Source organism: Chanodichthys erythropterus, chromosome 8 (assembly GCF_024489055.1).
Source record: "Chanodichthys erythropterus isolate Z2021 chromosome 8, ASM2448905v1, whole genome shotgun sequence".
NCBI lineage: Eukaryota > Metazoa > Chordata > Actinopteri > Cypriniformes > Xenocyprididae > Chanodichthys > Chanodichthys erythropterus.
The window spans coordinates 9,295,261-9,319,618 of record NC_090228.1 but is presented as its reverse complement, the minus strand read 5'-3'; the positions used below and the strand labels follow the sequence as shown (position 1 = coordinate 9,319,618).

The following is a 24,358-nucleotide window of genomic DNA, read 5'->3' as shown; positions in this document are numbered from 1 at the left end:
TGTGTGTGTGTGTGTGTGTGTGTGTACATCCTCAGTGAAGTGTCTCGATAGGGAGGAGGAGTTCTCTTCAGAGCTGACGTTCTTTTGATAAATATGGAGAAAATCATAAAAGCCTCCTCTGATTTGTCACTGAAGTTGTTTGATGATTTCCTCTGTTGTGTCTAATAAGGTAATGATGAACCTGATTGGAAAGTTTTAGGGCTCTCCTCTTTAGGGGGCTGACAGTACACATGTTCTTCAGTGTATTCGAGGGACAGAAAGGAATCTTGTGCCACGTTCTGAGCTGATGAAATGGTGTGCGTCAAGCAGAAGATGACGATGAGGATTCTGATTTTTCTGATAAAACTCATCACCAGTAGGTTTATAACTTCAGTTGAGGAAGAACTGATCTCAGTTCAAATAATTAGATACTGCAGCTGACTTTTTTTTCTCTCTCTCACAGTCTTTCATTGTTCCGCACAAAAGGACAGTGTGAATGTGAGGTTGATTGGTGGTCACAGTCGCTGTGCTGGTAGAGTGGAGGTTCTTCATAGAGGTCAGTGGGGAACAGTGTGTGATGATCTCTGGGATTTGGCTGATGCTGCAGTGGTGTGTAGAGAGCTGGACTGTGGAGAACCTGTAGATGCTCTGAGTGATGCTCATTTTGGACCAGGATCAGGACCAATTTGGATGAGTATTGCCACATGTGCTGGATCAGAGTCAACACTGAAGAACTGTGGGTCAATAGGATGGGGTAAAAGCACCTGTGATCATACTGAAGATGCTGGAGTCATCTGCTCAGGTAAACTGGTCCATTCTGAACCATATTATTACATCACTAAAAATAGTCTGCTTTTTACCAACTGCATAAAATGTAAAATATTTTAATTTTATATGCAGAATTCTAAAGTTTGTGGTCAGTAAAATTGTTTTTAAAAGAAGTTGCGTATGCGCACCAAAGCTGAAATTGTACTATTATTACATTTTAAAATAATTGTTTTCTATTTTAATATATTTTAAAATGTATTTTTTTCCTGTGATGCAAAGCTCAATTTTTTAGCAGGCATTACCCCAGTCTTCAGTGTCACATGATCCTTCAGAAATCATTTGCAGATTTGGGGCTCAAGAAACATTTCAGCACATTGAAAATGGTTGTGTTGCTTAATGAATTGTGTGTGTGTGTGTGTGTGTGTGTGTGTGTGTGTGTGTGTGTGTGTGTGTGTGTGTGTGTGTGTGTGTGTGTGTGTGTGTGTGTGTGTGTGTGTGTGTGTTTGAAGGATACTTTTGATAGTTAAAAGCATGCATTTAAAACAATTATTTTGTAACATTCTTAATAACTTAACTGCCATTTTAAACAATTTAATGCATATTTGCTGACTACATTTGTTTCAAACTAAATCTTGCTTACCTCAAATCGTAATTATTCAAGCTTAAATGAAACGTTCACTGTTGTTTCTCTGTATTTCACTTAAAATGTGTGTATATATATATGTATATATATATATAAAATAAAATATGTATATGTATATTCTTTCAGAAGTCAGGCTGGTTGGAGGTTCTCGCTGCTCTGGGAGGTTGGAGATACTTGATAATCAGACGTGGGTTTCAGTGTGTGCTGCTGCCTTTGACCAGCAGGATGCAGAGGTTGTGTGTAGAGAGCTGGACTGTGGGGCTCCTGTACAGGTGCTGGGAGAAGATGCTTTTGGAAAAGGAGACGCTCAGATGTGGACACAAGAGATTCAGTGCGGAGGAAATGAGTCTCAGATTCACCTCTGTCCAACATCACCATCACACCAAAACAACTGTTCTCATGTTGGACTGGTGTGTGCTGGTTAGAGTGGATTTCTTTTACTTTTATAAAATCTAATGTCAAATCTTCTGACTCTGTATGAAATATTTTCTCTCTCTCTTTAAAAGATTCTTTTAAATCTCTTTTTCTGACTGTTCATTATTATCTGTCCTTCTTTTGACTTATTTATCTAATATACAGTCAGTGTGAATGTGAGGTTGGTTGGTGGTCACAGTCGCTGTGCTGGTAGAGTGGAGGTTCTTCATAGAGGTCAGTGGGGAACAGTGTGTGGTGATGACTGGGATTTGGCTGAAGCTGCAGTGGTGTGTAGAGAGCTGGACTGTGGAGAACCTGTAGATGCTCTGAGTGATGCTCATTTTGGACCAGGATCAGGACCAATCTGGATGAGTTTTGCCACATGTGATGGATCTGAGTCCACACTGAAGAACTGTGGATCATCAGGATGGGGTAAAAGCAATTGTGATCATACTGAAGATGCTGGAGTCATCTGCTCAGGTAAACGTCTCTGTACAGTACCTCACCTTAATATTACATTACTAAAATTGTTTTGTTTTTAATCCTGTTGTTGAGGAAACTACATCTTTTCCTTGTGGCCACAAGTTTATTGCGTGATCATGGCAAACAGGGATATTCACTCTTAGAAAAAAGGTTCAGTGGGATAATTATCATTACATATATAAATATCAATTAAATGTACACTGTAAAACAAAAAAAAGTTGCTGCCTTAAATGAAGTACAATGAACTGGCTGTTTAAGTCATTTCAACTTAAAGGGTTAGTTCACCCAAAAATAATAATTCTGTCATTAATAACTTGCCCTCATGTCGTTCTACACCCGTAAGACCTTTGTTCATCTTCAGAACACAAATTAAGATATTTTTGATAAAATCCGATGGCTCAGTGAGTCCTGCATTGACAGCAAGTTAATTTATACTTTCAAACGCACAGAAAGGTATAAATACGTATTTAAAACAGTTCATGTGACTACAGTGGTTCAACTTTAATGTTATGAAGCAAAAAGAATACTTTTTGTGTGCCAAAAAAACTAAATAACGACTTTATTCAACAATATGTAGTGATGAGCAAATTCAAAACACTGCTTCATGAAGCTTTACAAATCTTTTGTTTTAAATCAGTGGTTCGTAGGCCCAAAGTCACGTGATTTCTGTAAACGAGGCTTTGTTACGTCATAAGTGTTTAGAAAATTCAATGGTTCACATAACTTTGGCAGTTTGATACGCTCCTGTGCACCAGATGCCATGTCACTTAATGTTAAATCTGCTACTGTCCTTAGGATTCATTAACTCAGTTTTAAATAACCTTTTTTTTGCCAAAAAGGTTCTGTAGGGGGAGAAATGTGTTAAACAATTGTTAAACAAACTGGTTATTTAATTGTTTTTTTGTGATAAAGTATGTTTATGAGCTGTTTAATTCCTAAAAAAATATATATATATATATATAATTATTTTTTTTTTAAATGTGTTGTTCTTTCAGGAGTCAGGCTGGTTGGAGGTTCTCGCTGCTCTGGGAGGTTAGAGATACTTGATAATCAGACGTGGGTTTCAGTGTGTGCTGCTGCCTTTGACCAGCAGGATGCAGAGGTTGTGTGTAGAGAGCTGGACTGTGGGGCTCCTGTACAGGTGCTGGGAGAAGATGCTTTTGGAAAAGGAGACACTCAGATGTGGACACAAGAGATTCAGTGCAGAGGAAATGAGTCTCAGATTCACCTCTGTCCAACATCATCATCTCATATAAACAACTGTTCACATGGAAACAATGTTGAATTTGTGTGTGCAGGTTGAAACTAATTTTCACTTCAGATTCAAATCACTAAATTGAAACTTGTTGTGATATCAAAATATTTTCCCTCCTCATTGTGTGATTTTTTTTTTTTTTTTTAACTCACTCATTATTTCTCTCTGTTTCTCATTGTATCTTCATCTCATGCTTTCTCTTCAATATATAGATGGTGTGAATGTGAGACTGGTAAATGGTCACAGTCGCTGTGCTGGTAGAGTGGAGGTTCTTCATAGAGGTCAGTGGGGAACAGTGTGTGGTGATGACTGGGATTTGGCTGATGCTGCAGTGGTGTGTAGAGAGCTGGACTGTGGAGAACCTGTAGATGCTCTGAGTGATGCTCATTTTGGACCAGGATCAGGACCAATCTGGATGAGTAGTGTGTTATGTGCTGGATCAGAGTCTACACTGAAGAACTGTGGGTCATCAGGATGGGGTAAAAGCAACTGTGATCATACTGAAGATGCTGGAGTCATCTGCTCAGGTACTGTAAACTGCTCCAAACCTCATTTTATTTTATAACTGATTATCACCCTGCCTTAAAGCAACCTAAATAATATATATTTTTTATTGTTTTATGCAACAATAGTAATATATCATTATATACAAACCTGTACACACAAGTATTCTTTTAAAATAAATTATTTGTAATTTATTATTATTATTATTATTATTTCTGTTCTATTGTTTCTTCAGAAGTCAGGCTGGTTGGAGGTTCTCGCTGCTCTGGGAGGTTAGAGATACTTGATAATCAGACGTGGGTTTCAGTGTGTGCTGCTGCCTTTGACCAGCAGGATGCAGAGGTTGTGTGTAGAGAGCTGGACTGTGGGGCTCCTGTACAGGTGCTGGGAGAAGATGCTTTTGGAAAAGGAGACGCTCAGATGTGGACACAAGAGATTCAGTGCAGAGGAAATGAGTCTCAGATTCACCTCTGTCCAAAATCACCATCACATGAAAACAACTGTTCACGTGACAACAATGTAGAACTGGTGTTTGCTGGTAAGAACTGAACTGAAAGAGAGAAAGGATATATTCTATATGAACCATCACAAAACAACAAAATTGGTCTATTATATTAAAAATAATAAATTATGTCCTCTCTCTCTTTCTATTGCCCTCTCTTAGATATAATGAATGTGAGGTTGGTTGGTGGTCACAGTCGCTGTGCTGGTAGAGTGGAGGTTCTTCATAGAGGTCAGTGGGGAACAGTGTGTGGTGATTTCTGGGATTTGGCTGATGCTGCAGTGGTGTGTAGAGAGCTGGACTGTGGAGAACCAGTAGATGCTCTGGGTGATGCTCATTTTGGACCAGGATCAGGAACAATTTGGATGAGTGTTTTATTTTGTTTTGGAATGGAGTCTACACTGAAGAACTGTGGGTCATCAGGATGGGGTAAAAATACCTGTGATCATAATGGTGATGCTGGAGTCATCTGCTCAGGTGAATGACACTGTATACTCTTATATTGTGATAAATGTCATAAATTACACAAAACGCTCTTGCAAAACTGATGGGGAAAAAAGAAATCTGATGTGATGTTCATTTTGTAATTTTATACTCTTAAGCTTGCCGATAACTCTGAATAACTGTGTTTTCTTTGTTTTTTTTATACCATTTTGAATGTAATAAAAACAGATCATAAAAATTCCAGGCTTACCAATGGACCTCACTTATGTGCTGGGAGGTTAGAGATACTTCAAATAAACACGTGGGTTTCAGTGTGTGCTGCTGCCTTTGACCAGCAGGATGCAGAGGTTGTGTGTAGAGAGCTGGACTGTGGGGCTCCTGTACAGGTGCTGGGAGAAGATGCTTTTGGAAAAGGAGACACTCAGATGTGGACACAAGAGATTCTGTGCAGAGGAAATGAATCTTATATATCTTTCTGTCCAACATCATTTTCTCTCAAACAAGACTGTATCCATGAGAATGACATTGGACTGTTATGTTCTGGTAATGGAGCAGATGTTTTTAACTTATTGAGATAATCATAAACATATTAAACATTTTAAAAATACTTTTTTCCCCCCATACTGTTTTAGTAAAAAGTGTATTTTGTCCAGGTTACACTGACCTCAGACTGGTCAATGGTCCTGACATCTGTTCTGGTCGAGTTGAGCGTCAGTACTTCAGTAAATGGGGCACAGTGTGTGATGCATGCTGGGATATGAGAGCTGCCAGTGTCCTCTGTAGACAGCTGAATTGTGGGGTTGCTGTGTCTGTTGTGGGATCAGACTGGTTTGGAGAGGGAAGTGGAGAAATCTGGGCTGATGTGTTTGATTGTGACGGGAATGAAACAAAACTCTCAGAATGTTCCATCTCTTCATGGAGTCGAGCTGAATGTTCTCATAGACAAGATGTTGGAGTCATCTGCTCTGGTGAGGGGATTTTATTGAAAAAAGAAATGTTATAAATTGTCTCGCAACATCTTAATAAAATGCCACATCTTTCACTCAGATTCCTCTCTGGCTGTTTATGATGGTCTTGTGCGGTTGTCTGGAGAGAGACAGTGTGAGGGGGAGGTGGAAGTTTCCATCCATCAGGTCTGGAGGAGAGTTCTGCTGGACTCCTGGAGTCTCACTGAATCCTCTGTGGTCTGCAGACAGCTGGGCTGTGGCTCTGTGCTGAACTTCTCCAGCTCCTCTTCATCCAGTCCTGAACACAGTCATGAGTGTGTGACGGGCTTCCAGTGCTCTGGGAGTGAAGCTCATCTGGGGAACTGCAGCTCTCCACAAACTCTCAACTGCAGCTCCACACAACAGCTGTCAATCACCTGCCTTGGTGAGAAGAGCAACATCTGGGCAGATTCTTCAGTTGTTAGTGATCACTAATGTGTTTCTCTTTCTCTGAATATCAGGTCGCGGGTCCATCAGGCTGGTGGGTTCTGGGGGAGACTGTGCAGGGAGGCTGGAGGTTTTTCACAGCGGCTCATGGGGGACAGTGTGTGATGACTCCTGGGATATTAAAGATGCCCATGTGGTGTGCAGACAGCTGCAGTGTGGAGTGGCCCTCAGTAACCAGCAGGTACCAGCCTGGTTTGGTCCTGGTTCTGGACCCATATGGCTGGATGAGGTGGAGTGTGAGGGGAATGAGACGTCCCTGTGGAGCTGCTCTTCTCCAGGCTGGGGAAAACATGACTGTCAACACAAGGAGGATGTAGGAGTCGTGTGCTCAGGTCAATACTCAACTGTGAAAATTGTTATTCGATAACTTTTTTGGTATATAATATACCCGATTTCAAAAAAGTTGGGACACTGTATAAATTGTGAATAAAAAAGGAATGCAATAATTTACAAATCTCATAAATTTATATTTTATTCACAATAGAATATAGATAACATATCAAATGTTGAAAGTGAGACATTTTGAAATATCATGCCAAATATTTTCTCATTTTGGATTTCATGAGACATACACGTTGGGTTTAAAAAGAGCCTCTCAGAGTGGCAGTGTCTCTCAGAAGTCAAGTTGGGCAGAGGATCACCAATTCCCCCAATGCTGCGGCAAAAAATAGTGGAGCAATATCAGAAAGGAGTTTCTCAGAGAAAAAGTACAAAGAGTTTGAAGCTATCATCATCTACAGTGCATAATATCATCCAAAGATTTAGAGAATCTGGAACAATCTCTGTGCGTAAGGGTCAAGGCCGGAAAACCATACTGGATGCCTGTGTTTTTTGGGCCCTTAGACGGCACTGCATCACATACAGGAATGCTACTGTAATGGAAATCACAACATGGGCTCAGTAATACTTCCAGGAAACATTGTCGGTGAACACAATCCACCGTGCCATTCACCGTTTCCGGCTAAAACTCTATAGGTCAAAAAAGAAGCCATATCTAAACATGATCCAGAAGCGCAGGTGTTTTCTCTGGGCCAAGGCTCATTTAAAATGGACTGTGGCAAAGTGGAAAACTGTTCTGTGGTCAGACGAATCAAAATTTGAAGTTCTTTTTGGAAAACTGGGATGCCATGTCATCTGGACTAAAGAGGACAAGGACAACCCAAGTTGTTATCAGCACTCAGTTCAGAAGCCTGCATCTCTGATGGTATGGGGTTGCATGATTGCGTGTGGCATGGGCAGCTTACACATCTGGAAAGGCACCATCAGTGCTGAAAGGTATATCCAAGTTCTAGAACAACATATGCTCCCATCCAGATGCCGTCTCTTTCAGGGAAGACCTTGCATTTTCCAACATGACAATGCCAGACCACATACTGCATCAATTACAACATCATGGCTGTGTAGAAGAAGGATCCGGGTACTGAAATGGCCAGCCTGCAGTCCAGATCTTTCACCCATAGAAAACATTTGGCGCATCATAAAGAGGAAGATGCGACAAAGAAGACCTAAGACAGTTGAGCAACTAGAAGCCTGTATTAGACAAGAATGGGACAACATTCCTATTCCTAAACTTGAGCAACTTGTCTCCTCAGTCCCCAGACATTTGCAGACTGTTATAAAAAGAAGAGGGGATGCCACACAGTGGTAAACATGGCCTTGTCCCAACTTTTTTGAGATGTGTTGATGCCATGAAATTTAAAATCAACTTATTTTTCCCTTAAAATTATACATTTTCTCAGTTTAAACATTTGATATATCATCTATATTGTATACTGAATAAAACATTGAAATTTGAAACTTCCACATCATTGCATTCTGTTTTTATTCACAATTTGTACAGTGTCCCAACTTTTTTGGAATTGTGTTTGTATACATATATATGTATTGTGTGTATATAATATTATATATATATATATACATCGAGTGGTTGAAATGAATGGGGTTGGATGAGAGCTGATATAGTGTTCATGTTTCTATCTAGAGTTTAAAGAGATCAGGTTAACTGAGGGCTGTGAAGGGAATGTGGAGGTTTTCTACAATGGATCCTGGGGTAATGTGTGCTGGAACCAGATGGACAGAGACACAGTGAGTCTGATCTGTCAAGAGCTGAACTGTGGAAGATCTGGTGTTTTGTCTGATTCTACAACAAGACTGGAATCAGCTCCTAACTGGCTAGATGAAGTGAAATGTCGACCACATGATTCTAACCTGTGGCAGTGTCCATCTTCACCCTGGGGACAGAATAACTGTGGTGAAAATGAAGTGGCCAAGATCACCTGTTTGGGTAAGACTTAGGCACGTCAGTATTTTCACCCCCCCAAAAAAGGTTTTAAGCCAGTTAATTATATCTTTTGCTGTAGTGTGTCAATAAGAAATATCCGTTCACATTTCCAAACATTTATTTTGCCATTAATTGTAATAATCCAGGGAGATTTTTGAATACACAATAAGACTGATAACAGCCGGTGCTCCACATGGAGATCAAAGCTCACTATCATCAAATCCGTCTGTGATTACATGAAGAAACAGGTGAAACTGAGAAAAAAAACTAAATCCAGCAGAACTGTGGCAGTAAAGACATTTATAATGTTACAGAAGATTAGATTTCAGATAAACACTGTTCTTTTGAACTTTCTATTCATCAAATAATCCTGAAAAAAAATATTGTACACAAATATTTTGTATATATATATATATAATTATTATTATTATTATTTTTTTTTTTTTCTTAAGTGATTATATATATGTATAATTTTTTTTTTTTTTTTTTTTTTATTGATTTACAGCACTAAATATAAGATTGAATGAACTTGTAATTACAGAACAGGAGAGTCATGAGTTCCCTAGAAGCTCTTTGTCATGCTCCACATCTCCACATCAGAGACAGTGTTCAGGTAAGTTCATTTGATGTAGAAGAACATAAAAATCATAACGTGATGAATGCATGTAATTTTGTTTGGGGGGAACCAAGAGGATTTCATCTCACACCACACACACACTGTAGATGGCGCTGTTCTGACAGAACTCTGTTGGCCAGTAATGTGTTTATTTGTCTGTGGATTTTAGATCATGTTCCTCTCAGACTGAGTGGAGGGGAGGGCCGGTGCTCTGGGAGGCTGGAGGTGTATCATAACGCTGTGTGGGGCTCAGTCTGTGATGATCTGTGGGACATCAGCGATGCTCAGGTGGTCTGCAGACAGCTGGGTTGTGGAGCAGCACTGAGGGCTGATGGGAATTCAGTCTTTGGTGCTGGTGAAGGTGTTGTGTGGCTGAACAGAGTCGAGTGCAGAGGGAATGAGATTCACCTGTGGGACTGTCCTCTCTCCCTGAAGAACCACACTGACTGCTCCAACAAAGAGCACGCTGGACTCACCTGTGCAGGTCACAGCAAAACACTGAGCAATTTTAGTCATTTTCACATAATTTTAGTGATAATAATATTTGTGTATTTATATCAATAATATTATTGTGTTTGTGTCTGTTTTGACAGATTTGTCAGTGTCCTCTACTCCTGCCACAACAACATCATCTTCTCCTCCAGTTTCTCAGACAGTGAGCTCAACATCAGTCTCTCCTCCACAAACTCCTCCGTCTCTCTCTGTGCTTGTGATTGTACTGGGAGTTGTGCTCTTCCTGCTCTTAGTGCCACTGCTTATACTGATTCAGCAGAACAGAGTGATGAGGAGAGGTAGGAGAGATCCAGAGACTGTCATATTGTGTCTTATTCAGTGTGTGATCAGTCATGTGTTGTGAACTGACAGCAGGTTTGTCTCTCTACACTCACAGCTCTCTCTGACTGGTACACAGGACTACACAGGGCTCCAAGTGAGGTAGTTTATGAGGAAATTTATCACAGACACAATCACTTAACCCATACAGGTGAGGCATCATGGGAGACTTTTAAAAACTTCTTGTACACATTGTAACTATTAACAGTTATGTAAAACCACACGTGGGACTAATTTCATGAATTAATAAGCCTCACGTCCATTCCCTGGTGTTTTATTTCATTCAAACTTCTTTAAGTAGGAGTGATGCACAATGACAGCTGGGTAAATTTCCTTCTCCACTTCCTGTGAAGTGATGTATCGATGATCCCTTATTCCCAATTTTGTTTTCATTGCCATTCATACTGAACATATACAGTAAGTTAGTGGAATATCTTGTGAAATCCACTTCACGTTTGAGTGATTGGAATGCAACTTATTCAAGCGTTTAGATAATTCTGAAATCCTCACTGAGAAAAGAAATGCTATCAAAAACCTCAGTCATCTGTGTTTAGTTTTGTTACTAAGTCTTAATTATGTATCTCTATCACTTCATTAATTAACGGCGACTTCAGCAACATCTGCATAATCAATTATAATCACATACTGTATCAATCCACAGAGCTGTATGACCCAAACTATATGAGAATTCAGTCTGTTTTTTTTCTGTTCCTCTCTCCTTTAACAGGGAGTCTCATCTCTGAAGATCTGCGTCCTGGGCGTGAAGATGTGGATTCGCTTCTCTTAGGTTAGAGCGGTGATTTACAAATTATAAAAAAAAAAAATAAATAAAAATAATGCTAAAATAATAGAGTCTGATGTTTTGAATAACAACAGCATAATAGGACATTAGGACAAGTGATTTCATTACTAGATGTTTAAAATGATCTCACTGCCTGCATTTTATTCCAGCAAATATTTTAATTTTTTATATAAATATTTTGTTCTGATGTTGAAGAGAGGGTGAATACAGGCACATCAGGATACTATGAGGAAATCATCATCGATGGACCAAAACCCGATCGTGAGACAGGTGCTGGTTCACTTCTGTACTGTAGTTGAAGTTCTCTCTCTGTGATTATACAATCTACATATTAATATATACATTGAAGTTTGTTTTGAGCTTGATGGCATTGATTTCATGTTAAATTTGTAGATGACACACCAGAGGACTATGATGATGTCATTACCAGTGGACAGACCTATGGTACTGAAAAAAGTGGGGTATTTTGTTTGTTTTTTAGATATAATTTTGCTCTTTTTGCACCAAATTTCTTTGAGGTGAAGACAAGTTCAGATGAAATGTTATTTTATTAGCTTAAAGTTATATTTAAGAGCTTGTGTTGTGTGTGTGTGTGTGTGTGTGTATAGTGGACACACCAGAGAATTATGAAGATGTCATCATTAATGGACAGTGCTCTCAATGTGTAATAGGTGAGTCACACAACTTCATTTTTAATCTTTTTTTTTTTTCCAAGTTATGTTGAACATGCTTTTCTACCATTGATGATAAATCATGGCTTCAGGTTTAATCTAATAGTCTCAGACATTCATGAGGGGAAACAGATCAATGACATCACTGACACAAGCTGTATTAAATGATATTTTTCACATGTGTAAAGAGGGGGATCAGGAGGAGTATGATGATGTGTGGAGTATCACTGAAGATTTGAGAAACTTGTTAGGTAGGACTAACCTTTTTTTCTTATGATTCATACACTTACTAAATTTATTGTAATATATTTCATGTGGAAGACTCACAATTCACAATTTGACCCCTTCATGAGTTGAAACTGAATTGCCCACACCACTATATTTTTTATTTTATATGTATATTTAAAATACTGATGCAGTCACAATACTGAACTTTGTTGTTGTTTGTTTGTTTGTTTGTTTTCATGCAGACTATGATGATGTGGAGGAGTCAAACAATGAGAGAGAAACTGCATGACTCAATGGCCACGTTACTGCCACTGTTTATTACAACTTCTTGATGTGTTTTTTTTTTTTTTTTTTAATGAATTTAACAAAATTTTGATACGATACTTTTAAGCCCGGTTTCACATACAGGGCTTAGATTAAGATAAGATTAGGCCTTAGTTCAATTAGGACATTTAAGTAGTAGTTATAAATGTACCCTTGAAAAATAACATGACTGGTGTGCATCTTGAGACAAAATAATTGCACTGACATATTTTAAGAAATGTCAGTTCAAGTTGCTTTCAGTTAAACAGTTAAAACATTCATTTTAGTCTAGGACTAGCTTAAGCCTTGTCTGTGAAACCGGGAGATAGAGTTGCCTTTCATTCTTATTTCAATATTCTTTGATAAACTACTTAAATATGGTCATTAACACAATCTCGATAAATGAAAAACTGCACTCTAAGAAGAAAAGGTTCAAAAATGAACCTTTTGAGGTTCCTGGCGATTGCAACTGTGGGGGAACCTTAAAGGTTCATTTTTGAACCTTTTTAAAAAGGTTCTAATTGGAACCTTCACTTAAAGGTGCATTAAAGCCCATTAAGGTTCCATTTTGAACCTTTTCCTTTTAGATAGCAATAACATATATTAATAATAATTATTAAAATATAATATAAAATATACATTAACTATATGTCTTATATATAACTTGTATAACTATATCTTAATCCCATTTCAAAACATTGAATACAGAACACAATGATTGTCTATAAAATGTTTAATACATAAATATAAAATGTGAGCACAGGCACCAATGGACAGAGAAAAAAGGAAAATTGTTTGTTATCATTCAAATAAATAAATAAATAAACAATCAAATAAATAAATTCATTCATTAATCTATACATTTCCATCAACCTTTAACAGAATGTAGCTGAATATCTATCATTTTTATATTATTTTTAATAATTTAATTTTTAATTTATATATAATTTTTAAGATAATGTTTAAACAGGACATTTTTATTTTTCAAATAATGTTAAGAGTGTTTCTCGGCTTTGAAGCATATTCAAGGTTGAAGATTAAGTACATTGTCATTAGAATAACATGGTCATATGACCTGGTCATATCGTCTACTTCACAGACTTTCTCCCCTTGCATCATTATTTCTAAAACAGACCGCATCCAAGTGTAACCCGTGTGGCTCGCTTATGCCCAGCGTGATGTGCGGCCAGCGACACCGGGTATTAAAACTTGGTCTGCGTTGTGTTACGTTGTGTTGAATGAAGAGACAGACACGGGACAGCAAGCAGTCGATTCACTGGATCTTTTTACTGAGTAAAAGAGAAAAATAAGCAGCCTCAGATTGAGTGGCCCTTATATGACTCTCTTCCATCGAATCACATTTCAAAAGGGCGGAAGAAAACATGAACATAAGGAAAATAATATAGAAAACATACCTGTTTAACAGAGACAAATAAGCAGCCTCAGATCCAGTGGCCCTTATAACACTATAAAACAAATATGGTGCGCCTCCATTACCATGTGCTTGTTTCACATAAAAGACAGAAATATACCTCAAAGAATGTAAAATATCAAAAATAATCCCAAGGATAGATAAAACAGTACTTTACACATAAGTTTGGGTTGAAATAAAGATATAAAAGATATAATTAACATTAGGATTAAATAAAATTAACAGGATGACAAAAGAAACCTACCTCTTCCATCGAATCACATTTCAAAAGGGAAGAGGAGGAGACAGGACAGGAAATTAGGTCATACTGTGACCTCGCATCACTTAAAGGAGAAGCGCACCTTTAGATCAGGTATCATAAAACGTATATGAACAATTTTGTGTGAATTATAACAATATTTACTAGTATACTTTGTATACCTGTTACACAAGGCACATCCATTTACAGTATATACAGCACAGGGTTGGGTGTACGTGGTTCCTAAACAAGAAGAGAATAATGTTATATTCAATATAACATGTATGTATTCAATATAAACGTATTAAATGATACATAATTTCCATTATTATTTGCTTTTAAGTCACAATTTGAAACACAATTTTACTCACAACTGAGGTGACATTAAGGGCTGGATATCATGATAATATTTCCTTTGTGGAGTGATGTTTCATATAGTCTGTCCTCTCACTCTTTGTCCGTGTCATTTAGTCCTCTAAAAGGATTTGGTGATCATCAAGCATTTGGTTTTCATTTTATCCAAGTGGATCCCAACGCTGTAATCATCTTCTCCTGAATAAATCTACCCACAAAAATATGTCTGCTATTCTTAAAAAACTTAAGTTGATTCTGTCTGGGACACTTACCCCAACTGCCCTTGACCTCTTTTGATACACATCTTGGTCAGACAGATTGTCCATCTAAAAAAACAAAAGAAATATATTATTACGCAAGTGTGTAATTTTAGAGAATGGTGGAGAGTAAAAACAGTTCTCTATATTTCCAGGTCTCCAACAAGCGAACAATTAAACAAGGTGTGTTCAGCCATTGTTACAAAATACCAGTGCCCGGTTGCATAAAGAGAGTATTTTTGGTGTTCCAGAAAAACAAAAATAAGGACTTAAATAGTGATGATGAGTGTGTCGAATCAGCGGTTCGGAGCGCCAAAGTTACATGATTTCAGCAGTTTGGTGGTTTGACGCGCAATCCGAATCATGATTCGACACGCTGATTCATAACGTTCTGAAGCTTAAAGGGGGGTATAATGCTATATTCTGACTTATTTACACTGTTAAAGGGTTGGATTCTCATGCTAAACATGGCCAAAGTTTCAAAATACGAGTTGGACGAATGACGGAGTACTGTATTTCTGTGCCAAAAATACTACACCAGCTTCCTGCAGCAGTATTTTGAATTCGGCCATCACTAAATAAGTTGTTATTTAGTTTTTTTGGCACACCAAAAATATTCTCATGGCTTTATAATATTAATATTGAACCACTGTACTCACATGAACTGATTTAAATGTGTTTTTAGTACATTAATGGATCTTGAGAGAGGAAATGTCATTGCTGGCTATGAAGGCCTCACTGAGCCATCGGATTTCAACTAAAATATCTTAATTTGCATTTCGAAGATTAATGAAGGTGTTACAGGTGTAGAACGGCATGAGGGTGAGTAATAAATGACATTATTTTCATTTTTGGGTGAACTAATCCTTTAAGGTGCTTTATGCAACCGGGCACAGTTCTTAAGAGACAAGACTGGAAGAGTGTATGTAAGAACATGTCAAAGAGCCCTTCAGTTTATATATATTAGCCATGTAAGTGAAAAGGTGTTATTTCATTTGGCATACTTACATCTACAATACTTGCCAAATTTTTAGTGTCACAAGTCCTTGGACCCTTGGTAAAATACCCCATTTCCTTACTTTGGTATTGAAAGACTAAATTAAATTCGTAGCAGGTTTAGCAGTCAAATGTGATCTTTCTTGAATTAGTTTTTAAGCATCTCATGCCATGTGTCGCTTACCTGGTTCCTTACCTGTTCGTCTCATAATTGAGATCCCTCACTTTCATCATCCTTTGTCTTCAGTCCAGACCAATCCGCTCACCATCATCTACAAATACAAAGAGACTGTTATCATCCAGCTAAGTTCATTCAACCTGTCATCATTCAATCTACTAACCTGTTTATTCTCCCCATCTCTGCCACCTGCAATAATAAACCTTTGTGAACTGTATTACCTCTGTTGTCTCCTTCTGTCCGTGACACCATGACTCCTTTAAAAATAATATTATGTAAAATACTATAAAAGGTTTTATGAAACTGCAGGGCTCTTTGACACGTTCTTACATACACTCTTCCAGTCTTGTCACTTGTCACCAGGGCTAAACTAACCTTGTTGTATTGTTTGCTTGCTTTACCTGAAATTAAAGAAAGGCAATTTTAACCTCCATCTTTCTTTAAAATTATGCACTTACCTGTACTTCACTGTTGGAATTATGTGCACATCTGATCAAACAGATTATTTTTTAACTCCATTTGCTTTGTGATAAAAAAAAGTAATAAATACATTTTATAAATAAAAACAATCTCCACTCTCCTTAAGTTTTTTTTGTATTGCTAGTGGGGTAGCTGATAAATTTCTGGTCACCCTGTTTGAGCAATACGTTGTGTTGAGATTGATCCATGTGAAATACCAAATCAAGTCCTACAAAAAAACAAAAAACTGCAGAGAGGTGCATGTTATAATGGTACTACTAACAGCTCAGTAATTTGTAATGATAGCAATATAGTTTAGCTAAAAGTATGTGGAAACCTAACCATCACACCTATACAAGTTGATGGGCATCCCATTCCAAAACGGGAATGCAATATAAGTTTAAAGCAATGTAAGTTGTTTTGGATAACAGTGTCAACTAAATACATACATGTGAGAAAATGCTAGTCACTGAATTCTTCAGTACAACCTATTAAGTAATTAAAAAATGTAAATAATAATTAATAGAGGTGTCCACATACTTTTTTAAAACTTTAAGAGTAGATGTAATAAACTTACACATGAATGGTGTTTGTGGTCTTGGTAGGCATCTCAGTCTTTAGGTTTTCTTCTAATCTTATGAATTTAACTTGATCCTTCAATTTAGGGAATATTTTAGGTATCATAGTTTTCAGTTAGGTTCATTCAAGTGTCCGCATCAATTCCATTGTCTGTTAAAACAACAGGATTCAATAGGAGAATGTCATATCTTCTTAATTGTGAAAATGTCTGTTTTGCTGCAATGGGGAAGTTAAACAGAGTGTGCATTTTTGTGAGATAAACCTTGAAATGTAGGGATGATCACCTGGAAACTGTTGCCATCAACCAGTCAGCCACATGGATTTTCCAGTGAATCAGCTCTGAGCTCATTCTTGCCTCTATATGCAGAGAAATATTGCAATTTAGAAAACAATGCGTTATAAAATATGAATAAAAATAAACTTTTCATTTTTACTAAATTCTCTCTCTCTCTCTCTCTCGAGCGCGCGAGCAAACACACGCGCACACACAGTAAGGATAAAAAACGGGAAATATCTTGAAATAGTACATGTGGGAAAGGTGTAGTAAGTGGTACACCCGGAATTATTTCTCCAGGCCGTTAAATTGACAATATTGTGGCCGAATTAACACGACGTGTCTGCTTAGGCCCGTCGTCATTTATTCATTATCACACACCTTAAAGTTTATGACATTAAATAGGTGTTTCATAGCTTTTCAAAAAGTTAATAGTTTATTTGAGACGTTATGTTGTCTTACCTCAGATTTTTGTGTCGTTCCGCTCAGTCCCACTCGGGCCCGCTGCTGCCGCTTCAACATTTGTAACGGTTTTTTCCACGTGACCACTGACATCATTGCGCGAGAGAGACTTGTGGAGATTCAGTGCATTGCGTTGCGTACCAAAGCCCAGATGAAAACATTTAAAGCATTTTGAAGGATTTGCTTATTCATGCTTAAAAACGAAACAATATTAATAATCTCGTTTACTTTTAGTGAAAATAATGTACTTTTGAATTGCTAGTTATTTGTCAGTATTCTTATTTTGTAAAAACATTTAGGCACAAGCAATCTCAGCACAATGATTAACAACAGCTGTAGTAAAAGCAATAGTAGTAGTAGTAGTAGTAGTAGTAATGATAATAATAAACTAAATAAAGAAAAAAATAATCTTCCTGATGAAACCTTACACAATACAATTATGAAATGTTTTCTAAAACATGAGCTAATAACAAAGTAGATAAAGTTGGAACAGAAGGAGAGATGAAACACGTAAAATAAATTGCCTGTGCATCACACTTTACTCATGATTTTTGCTCTAAAACTGCATAGTGTCCTTTTCAATTGGGGAATATTTTTTCGGTTGTCTAAGCGAAAGATATTGAACACAGTCTATTTTTAGGGCTAAGAATTTCACGTCACCTCTCCATTTAACATTGAACAGCTTCTTGTCCATTTATGAATGTAAAACTGAATTTTTATTCTTGGTCTTCTTAGTTTATGCTTTAAAAATGGACAAAAAACATGGTGTCTTTCAATGTTATGATGCAATTTATAGAAATGTGCGGGGAGGTCGGGGGGTACAGATGAAACACTGTATCGACTGTACACTCCAATAATATTAGAAAAGGTTCATAAACGAACCTTAACTATACACAGGTTCTAATATGAACCCTGTTACCACAACAAAGGTTCTAAAAAGAACTTCCAAATAACCAGTTTACCTGTAAGTTCAACTTTGAACCTTTTTGATAGTTAGAAGTTCATATTTGCACTGTAAAGTTCTTTATTGAACTCCAAAGGTTCGACCTCTTCTAAGAGTGTGCTAACATTATAATTTCTAAACATTGTTTATTGCCGTGATTTCCACAGTTCAGTGTTATGAATCAGAGTCAGGGTTAAATGTTTCTCCATTTATTTCCTCTTTCTGAGGAATGTAGGAGAGTCTTCCAGTGACAAAACATAATAGTTACAATGTCTTTCACAAATGAATTTCTGAACATTTGTTAAATATACTGTATGTTAGAAAACATTGTTGAAGGATGTTTGCATAAATGTTATTCAGTGGCTGTGAAGTTGTACATTTACAACAATAGAAAAGAACTGTCCTAATAAGAACTCAATTGCATTACATTGTGGGATGCAATAAGTACATCTCACACAAAAAGATTACTAATTATTACAAAAATGTATATATTGTATCCTTAAGCCAACAGCATTATTAAGAGAAAGATCTTTCTCATTATTTGAGAGATCATAATGCTCATCTCCTGATTCCTGAATTGTTCTGATTCCAGCTAAAGAATGTTAAAGACAAGAATGAACAGACTCTTTTAAGAATATCTGATTTATTATCTTGATTACTCTGTTGTCTGTCTTTGATGTGGTTGTATTTTAGAGACATTTTTAATATGGTTGACTTATTGAATTTATCTCTGTTGTGATTTTCTAATGTTATTTTATCATAAGTATTTTCCATTTAACTCAAAACTGTTAAGCAGAAAAAATAAACTTCAAACTTTGTGCAGTCCAAAGTATTACACTGACCAAATATATCTTGGAAAATGAATATGCAGTTCTAGGCATTTGGCTATTGATTATTCATGCTGGTTTGTATGTAAAACTGTTGGAGATTTGGAGATGATGTTATGATTTATACAGACCTTGATAATGACAGTTCAGAGCATTTCAGTTCTGTGATTTCAGTTGTTTACTGTCTTTTACTGCTATCTTGTGGATACAGATGAGGTGCAGTAATATAGGCTAATTTTATTTATTTATTTTTGAAAATGTAAAAAATCCAGAATGTTTCTTGTTTTTTCTCCATTTGAGTTCTTTGACACTGTCACCTTTTGACTCCCTTAGTTGGGGACACTTTAATATTCAACAGTTTTATTGAATTGACTGCACTGACACTATCAGACTGAACTGAGCTGGAGGAGGACATCACTGTTTTCTGCTTTATTGCTGAATTGAACTCATTCCATAAATGATTAACTTTTATTATTGAACCGAACTGAATCAGCACTGAACTGTTGTCTTTCTAGAGCTGCTTTACAGTAGAATTGAACTCTGTTTGCATCATTGAATCCTGTTTATCACAGTAATGCTTTGAAACAATCTGTATTGTATAAAGTGATATAAATAAAGGTGGCTTGACTTGATTTACCTGTGGGTAATCTTAAATCTCATGGCTCGCATGTTACTTTCAAAACGTTTTATAGGTTATTGATATTTGTTGTGAGCTAAAAATGTTTTCAGAAATCTTGTCTTCCTGTCAAGAGTCTCTCTGAGCTCAAGCTGCTCCAGTCTGTTTGCTTTAGGTCTTTGAATCTAGAATTTGTTTGAAATTTAAGTGAAACCTTCAAGCTTTTTTTTTTTTTTTGGTAAATTGACCATTACTGCTATTTCGAATTAAGTCTTGTAATGTGGCCTTAGTACACTCTCAATTTACAATTTATGTAATTTAAACTAAAAGAAACGTCTCACAGTGAAGCAGCAGAGGTTTATTGTGCCTCATTTCCTCCTTCATCCTCCACTCTCACTCTCTGTGTTAGTGCCTGCTTGTTCTGCATATCTCTCTCTCTCTCAGGTCAGTTTCTGTTGGAAGAGTCTCGTCTGGCAGAGGCAGCAGTAATGGCTCAGAAAGCTGCAGAGCTGGACAGTTCTGAGTTTGACGTGGTGTTCAGCGCTGCTCATATGCTCAGGTGTGTGTGTGTGTCTGTCAAACATTCACATCGCTACATCTGCACATTTGTGTCCGGCGGATTGCAGGTGGATTCTTATTGTTTCATCATTGATCACCCTCTGGGGGTTTATTTTGTGATAATGATCAGTTTTATTCTGCTTATTCCACAGTTGCTTGCCAAACGTGGACATATTAATTTTACTTTAAATAATTTTTTAACAACCAAGCTTCATACAGTGCACTACCAGTAAAATTGATACAAATTTGGAACCAAAAATGATTCAGACACTTTGGCCTGAGCATGTTTTGCTTAAGTGTTATCTGACATAATTAATATTTTTTTTTTTCTGACACAGTTTAACTCTGAGATCTTGTCATATTTTATTAAACTATAGTGAATAAACTGTATTAATGAATGAAATATTCAAGGTGTCTGAATAAATTTTGGTTTGACTGTATATCTGTAAAATTATTATTATTATTTTAATCTAGGTCTAGTGGTTGGGAGTGAAGATGGAGCCTTTGTGAAGTTCTGTATTGAACAGTAAATAGTGTAAGAGAACAGTAAAGTGCACTGGAAAGAGTGTAATAGTCTCTGAATTTTACTTCTCACACACACAGGAGAGAGGTGGTGTTCGCAACAAACTGGATTGTGTTCTTCTGAGAGCAGAGACCAGGATGAACTCTCTTACATATGCAGAAGGCTAAATGTTATATCAGCGGTAACTCATACCAACTAAAGTGTCATATATTGTCATTATGCAGATATTTAAAATGTCTCTTCTTTATTTATTGTTGATCAATCAGCGATTTGTCACTTATAAATGGTTGTTAATAGAAATTACAATCTCTCCACACTCAGCCCTGAATCTATGAAGCACTATGTTGCTGACTGTCATAGAGCTCAATTTGCAGAATTTTTACCAAAACATTTTACTACAATAAAATGCATTTGACCAAAAATCATTCTGAATTTTTATTATAAGAATTTAACAATTTCCGTTTCAGTAAACATTGAGATGCTCTCTCCTGTCTAGACAAAGACAAGACTTTTATCAGCACGTTTCATTGATTTTTTTTTTCTTCAGTGTTTTGCTGCCACCTTTTGGGCGAGTAACGCATTGCCACATTCAATGCACATAAACATTGCCCAACGCTGATAAGTTCTCTGTGTTATAGTGAATGAAAACTTTATATTTACATCTGATTTGTGGGTTTTTCCAACAAGAAACATTAAAATGTATCAAATTAAATAATAATAAAAAATATGCTAAAATTAGTATCAGGGTTGCAAATTTAGCTTTAATTTAGGACTGTAAATTGTTCTGACATAATAAAAATATTTAGCCCTGGAAATTTAATATATATATATAACATAAATATAAAATAAATATAATATTGAACCGAGCAGTTATCAGTGTCTGTATCAGCAGGTGTTTGGATCTGATGCTGAATATAACATAAGGTGCTTCCTCTCTCTGAAATCTTCAAAGTCTCCCAAATGATGTGTGACTATTTTTGCCTCTAATGTGTGTGTGTGTGTGTGTGTGTGTGTGTGTGTGTGTGTGTGTGTGTACATCCTCAGTGAAGTGTCTCGATAGGGAGGATTCTTTTGATAAATATGGAGAAAATCATAAAAGCCTCCTCTGATTTGTCACTGAAGTTGTTTGATGATTTCCTCTGTTGTGTCTAATAAGGTAATGATGAACCTGATTGGAAAGTTTTAGGGCTCTCCTCTTTAGGGGGCTGACAGTACACATGTTCTTCAGTGTATTCGAGGGACAGAAAGGAATCTTGTGCCACGTTCTGAGCTGATGAAATGGTGTGCGTCAAGCCGAAGACGGCAATGAGGATTCTGATTTTTCTGATAAAACTCATCACCAGTAGGTTTATAACTTCAGTTGAGGAAGAATTTATCTCAATTCAAACATTTACATGGAATTAGATACTGCAGCTGACTTGTCTAACTGCATGGCACATATTATGTACTTTATATTTTGTGCTTTGTTGTTAATATCTTTTTTCCTATTTTCTTTTTTTCATATTTTTTTTCTCTCAGTCTTTCATTCATCTGTTGCACAAAAGGACAGTGTGAATGTGAGGTTGGTTGGTGGTCACAGTCGCTGTGCTGGTAGAGTGGAGGTTCTTCATAGAGGTCAGTGGGGAACAGTGTGTGATGATGAATGGGATATGACTGATGCTGCAGTGGTGTGTAGAGAGCTGGACTGTGGAGAACCAGTAGATGCTCTGAGTGATGCTCATTTTGGACAAGGATCAGGACCAATCTGGATGGGTTATGTCACTTGTACTGGATCAGAGTCTACACTGAAGAACTGTGGGTCAGGAGGATGGGGTAAAAGCACCTGTCTTCATAATAAAGATGCTGGAGTCATTTGCTCAGGTAAACTGCTCCATTCTGCACTGCTGTTACATCACTAAAAATAGTCCACTTATCACCAACTGCATAAAATGTAAAATAGTTGAAAATGGTGGTGCTGCTTAATGAAGTGTGTGTGTGTGTGTGTGTGTGTGTGTGTTGTATACATGGTTTTGAGGACACAAATGTGTATAATGCCATGGCTATTACAACATAAAGATGGTTTATGAGGACACTTCCTGTGTCCTCGTAAACCAAATGGCATAAAAACATACTAAACAGAGCTTTTTTTTTTTTTTTTTTTTTTTTTAATTAAAAAAATACAGTCAGTTTTCTGTGATGGGTAGGTTTAGGAGTAGGGGTAGTGTAGGGGGATATAGAGGGGGATGTAGAATATAAAATTTGTATAAAGACCAATATGTCTATGGAGAGTCCCTGTAAACCACACATGTGTGCGTGTTTAAAGCATGCATTTGAAATATATAACAAATTTCTTTGACATATTTTTTTTTTCTCAAACTTTTTTACTTTTTAAAATGTTAGATTTCAGTTGTTGTTTTAAATATACAGCGTGGTGTTTCTCTTACATATAAAATATGATATTAGGAATCTATAAAATATTTTTTATATATCATGCACAACAAACAAAAAATAAATAAATAAATAAATAAATAAATAAATAAATAAATTATCTCGATTCCTTTAGGTGTTAGGCTAGTTGGAGGTTCTCGCTGCTCTGGGAGGTTAGAGATACTTGATGATCAGACGTGGGTTTCAGTGTGTGCTGCTGCCTTTGACCAGCAGGATGCAGAGGTTGTGTGTAGAGAGCTGGACTGTGGGGCTCCTGTACAGGTGCTGGGAGAAGATGCTTTTGGAAAAGGAGACGCTCAGATGTGGACACAAGAGATTCAGTGCAGAGGAAATGAGTCTCAGATTCACCTCTGTCCAACATCATCATCTCATATAAACAACTGTTCACATGACAATGATGTTGGACTGGTGTGTGCAGGTTTGAGTGGTTTTCTTTTACTTTTATAAAATCTAATGTCAAATCTTCTCTCTGTATGAAATATTTTCTCTCTCTTTGAGTGATTCTTTTAAATCTCTTTTTCTGATTGTTCATTATTATCTTTCCTTCTCTTGACTTTATATAATATACAGTCAGTGTGAATGTGAGGTTGGTTGCTGGTCACAGTCGCTGTTCTGGTAGAGTGGAGGTTCATCATAGAGGTCAGTGGGGAACAGTGTGTGGTGCTGGTTGGGATTTGGCTGATGCTGCAGTGGTGTGTAGAGAGCTGGACTGTGGAGAACCTGTAGATGCTCTGAGTGATGCTCATTTTAGACCAGGATCAGGACCAATCTGGATGAGTATTGCCACATGTGCTGGATCAGAGTCAACACTGAAGAACTGTGGGTCAATAGGATGGGGTAAAAGCAATTGTGATCATACTGAAGATGCTGGAGTTATTTGCTCAGGTAAACTTCACAGTACCTCGCCTTAATATTACATTAATAAAATTGTCCTCTTTTCACCAAAATGTAGAGTATTTTATTTTATTTGTATTGTTGTGATCATAGCAAACAGGGATATTAACTCTTAGAAAGAAAAAAAACTTTTTTTTGCCAAAAAGGTTCTATATGAGGAGAAATGTGTTAAACAATTGCATAA

General features: G+C 36.9%; 2 protein-coding genes and 1 long non-coding RNA gene across 11 annotated transcripts in view; 2 read left to right on the top strand and 1 right to left on the bottom strand.

Annotated features, from left to right (window-relative positions):
• The first annotated feature begins 291 nt into the window (after positions 1-291).
• Positions 292-5,033, top strand: si:ch211-161n3.3 (antigen WC1.1). The gene is made up of 8 exons (XM_067392072.1): positions 292-355; positions 443-781; positions 1,517-1,810; positions 1,970-2,284; positions 3,283-3,585; positions 3,755-4,069; positions 4,282-4,584; positions 4,711-5,033. Exons 1-8 carry the CDS (start codon positions 292-294, stop codon positions 5,031-5,033), a joined length of 2,256 nt encoding a protein of 751 aa, XP_067248173.1.
• A 716-nt stretch (positions 5,034-5,749) lies between these two features.
• The window catches only part of LOC137024490 (uncharacterized), an 87,306-nt gene continuing 68,697 nt past the window's right edge, over positions 5,750-24,358 (top strand). The window contains exons 1-8 of the mRNA XM_067392065.1: positions 5,750-5,960; positions 6,040-6,363; positions 6,440-6,757; positions 7,290-7,299; positions 9,508-9,807; positions 22,406-22,713; positions 23,396-23,698; positions 23,851-24,165. Coding sequence (XP_067248166.1) covers positions 5,750-5,960; positions 6,040-6,363; positions 6,440-6,757; positions 7,290-7,299; positions 9,508-9,807; positions 22,406-22,713; positions 23,396-23,698; positions 23,851-24,165 — 2,089 coding nt within the window. The remainder of the gene's footprint in view (positions 5,961-6,039; positions 6,364-6,439; positions 6,758-7,289; positions 7,300-9,507; positions 9,808-22,405; positions 22,714-23,395; positions 23,699-23,850; positions 24,166-24,358) is intronic.
• Positions 12,659-18,223, bottom strand: LOC137024339 (uncharacterized). 9 transcript variants are annotated; one of them, XR_010895692.1, is made up of 9 exons: positions 17,387-18,223; positions 16,935-17,007; positions 16,649-16,800; positions 14,454-14,507; positions 14,199-14,363; positions 14,010-14,070; positions 13,834-13,912; positions 13,573-13,623; positions 12,660-13,446 (listed from the first exon to the last, which is right to left on the bottom strand). It is a non-coding gene; the product is annotated as an uncharacterized lncRNA (long non-coding RNA). The 9 variants fall into 9 exon arrangements; XR_010895688.1 differs by having other exon boundaries at positions 12,659-13,446; positions 14,199-14,507; positions 16,913-17,007; XR_010895687.1 differs by having other exon boundaries at positions 14,199-14,507.

Bases quoted from the DNA above. Each gene is read 5' to 3' on its own strand.
- si:ch211-161n3.3 (XM_067392072.1), top strand. From the start codon at position 292: ATGGTGTGCGTCAAGCAGAAGATGACGATGAGGATTCTGATTTTTCTG. The intron at 3,586-3,754 runs GTTGAAACTAAT...TTCAATATATAG, and splicing joins TGTTGAATTTGTGTGTGCAG to ATGGTGTGAATGTGAGACTG. The intron at 4,585-4,710 runs GTAAGAACTGAA...GCCCTCTCTTAG, and splicing joins TGTAGAACTGGTGTTTGCTG to ATATAATGAATGTGAGGTTG.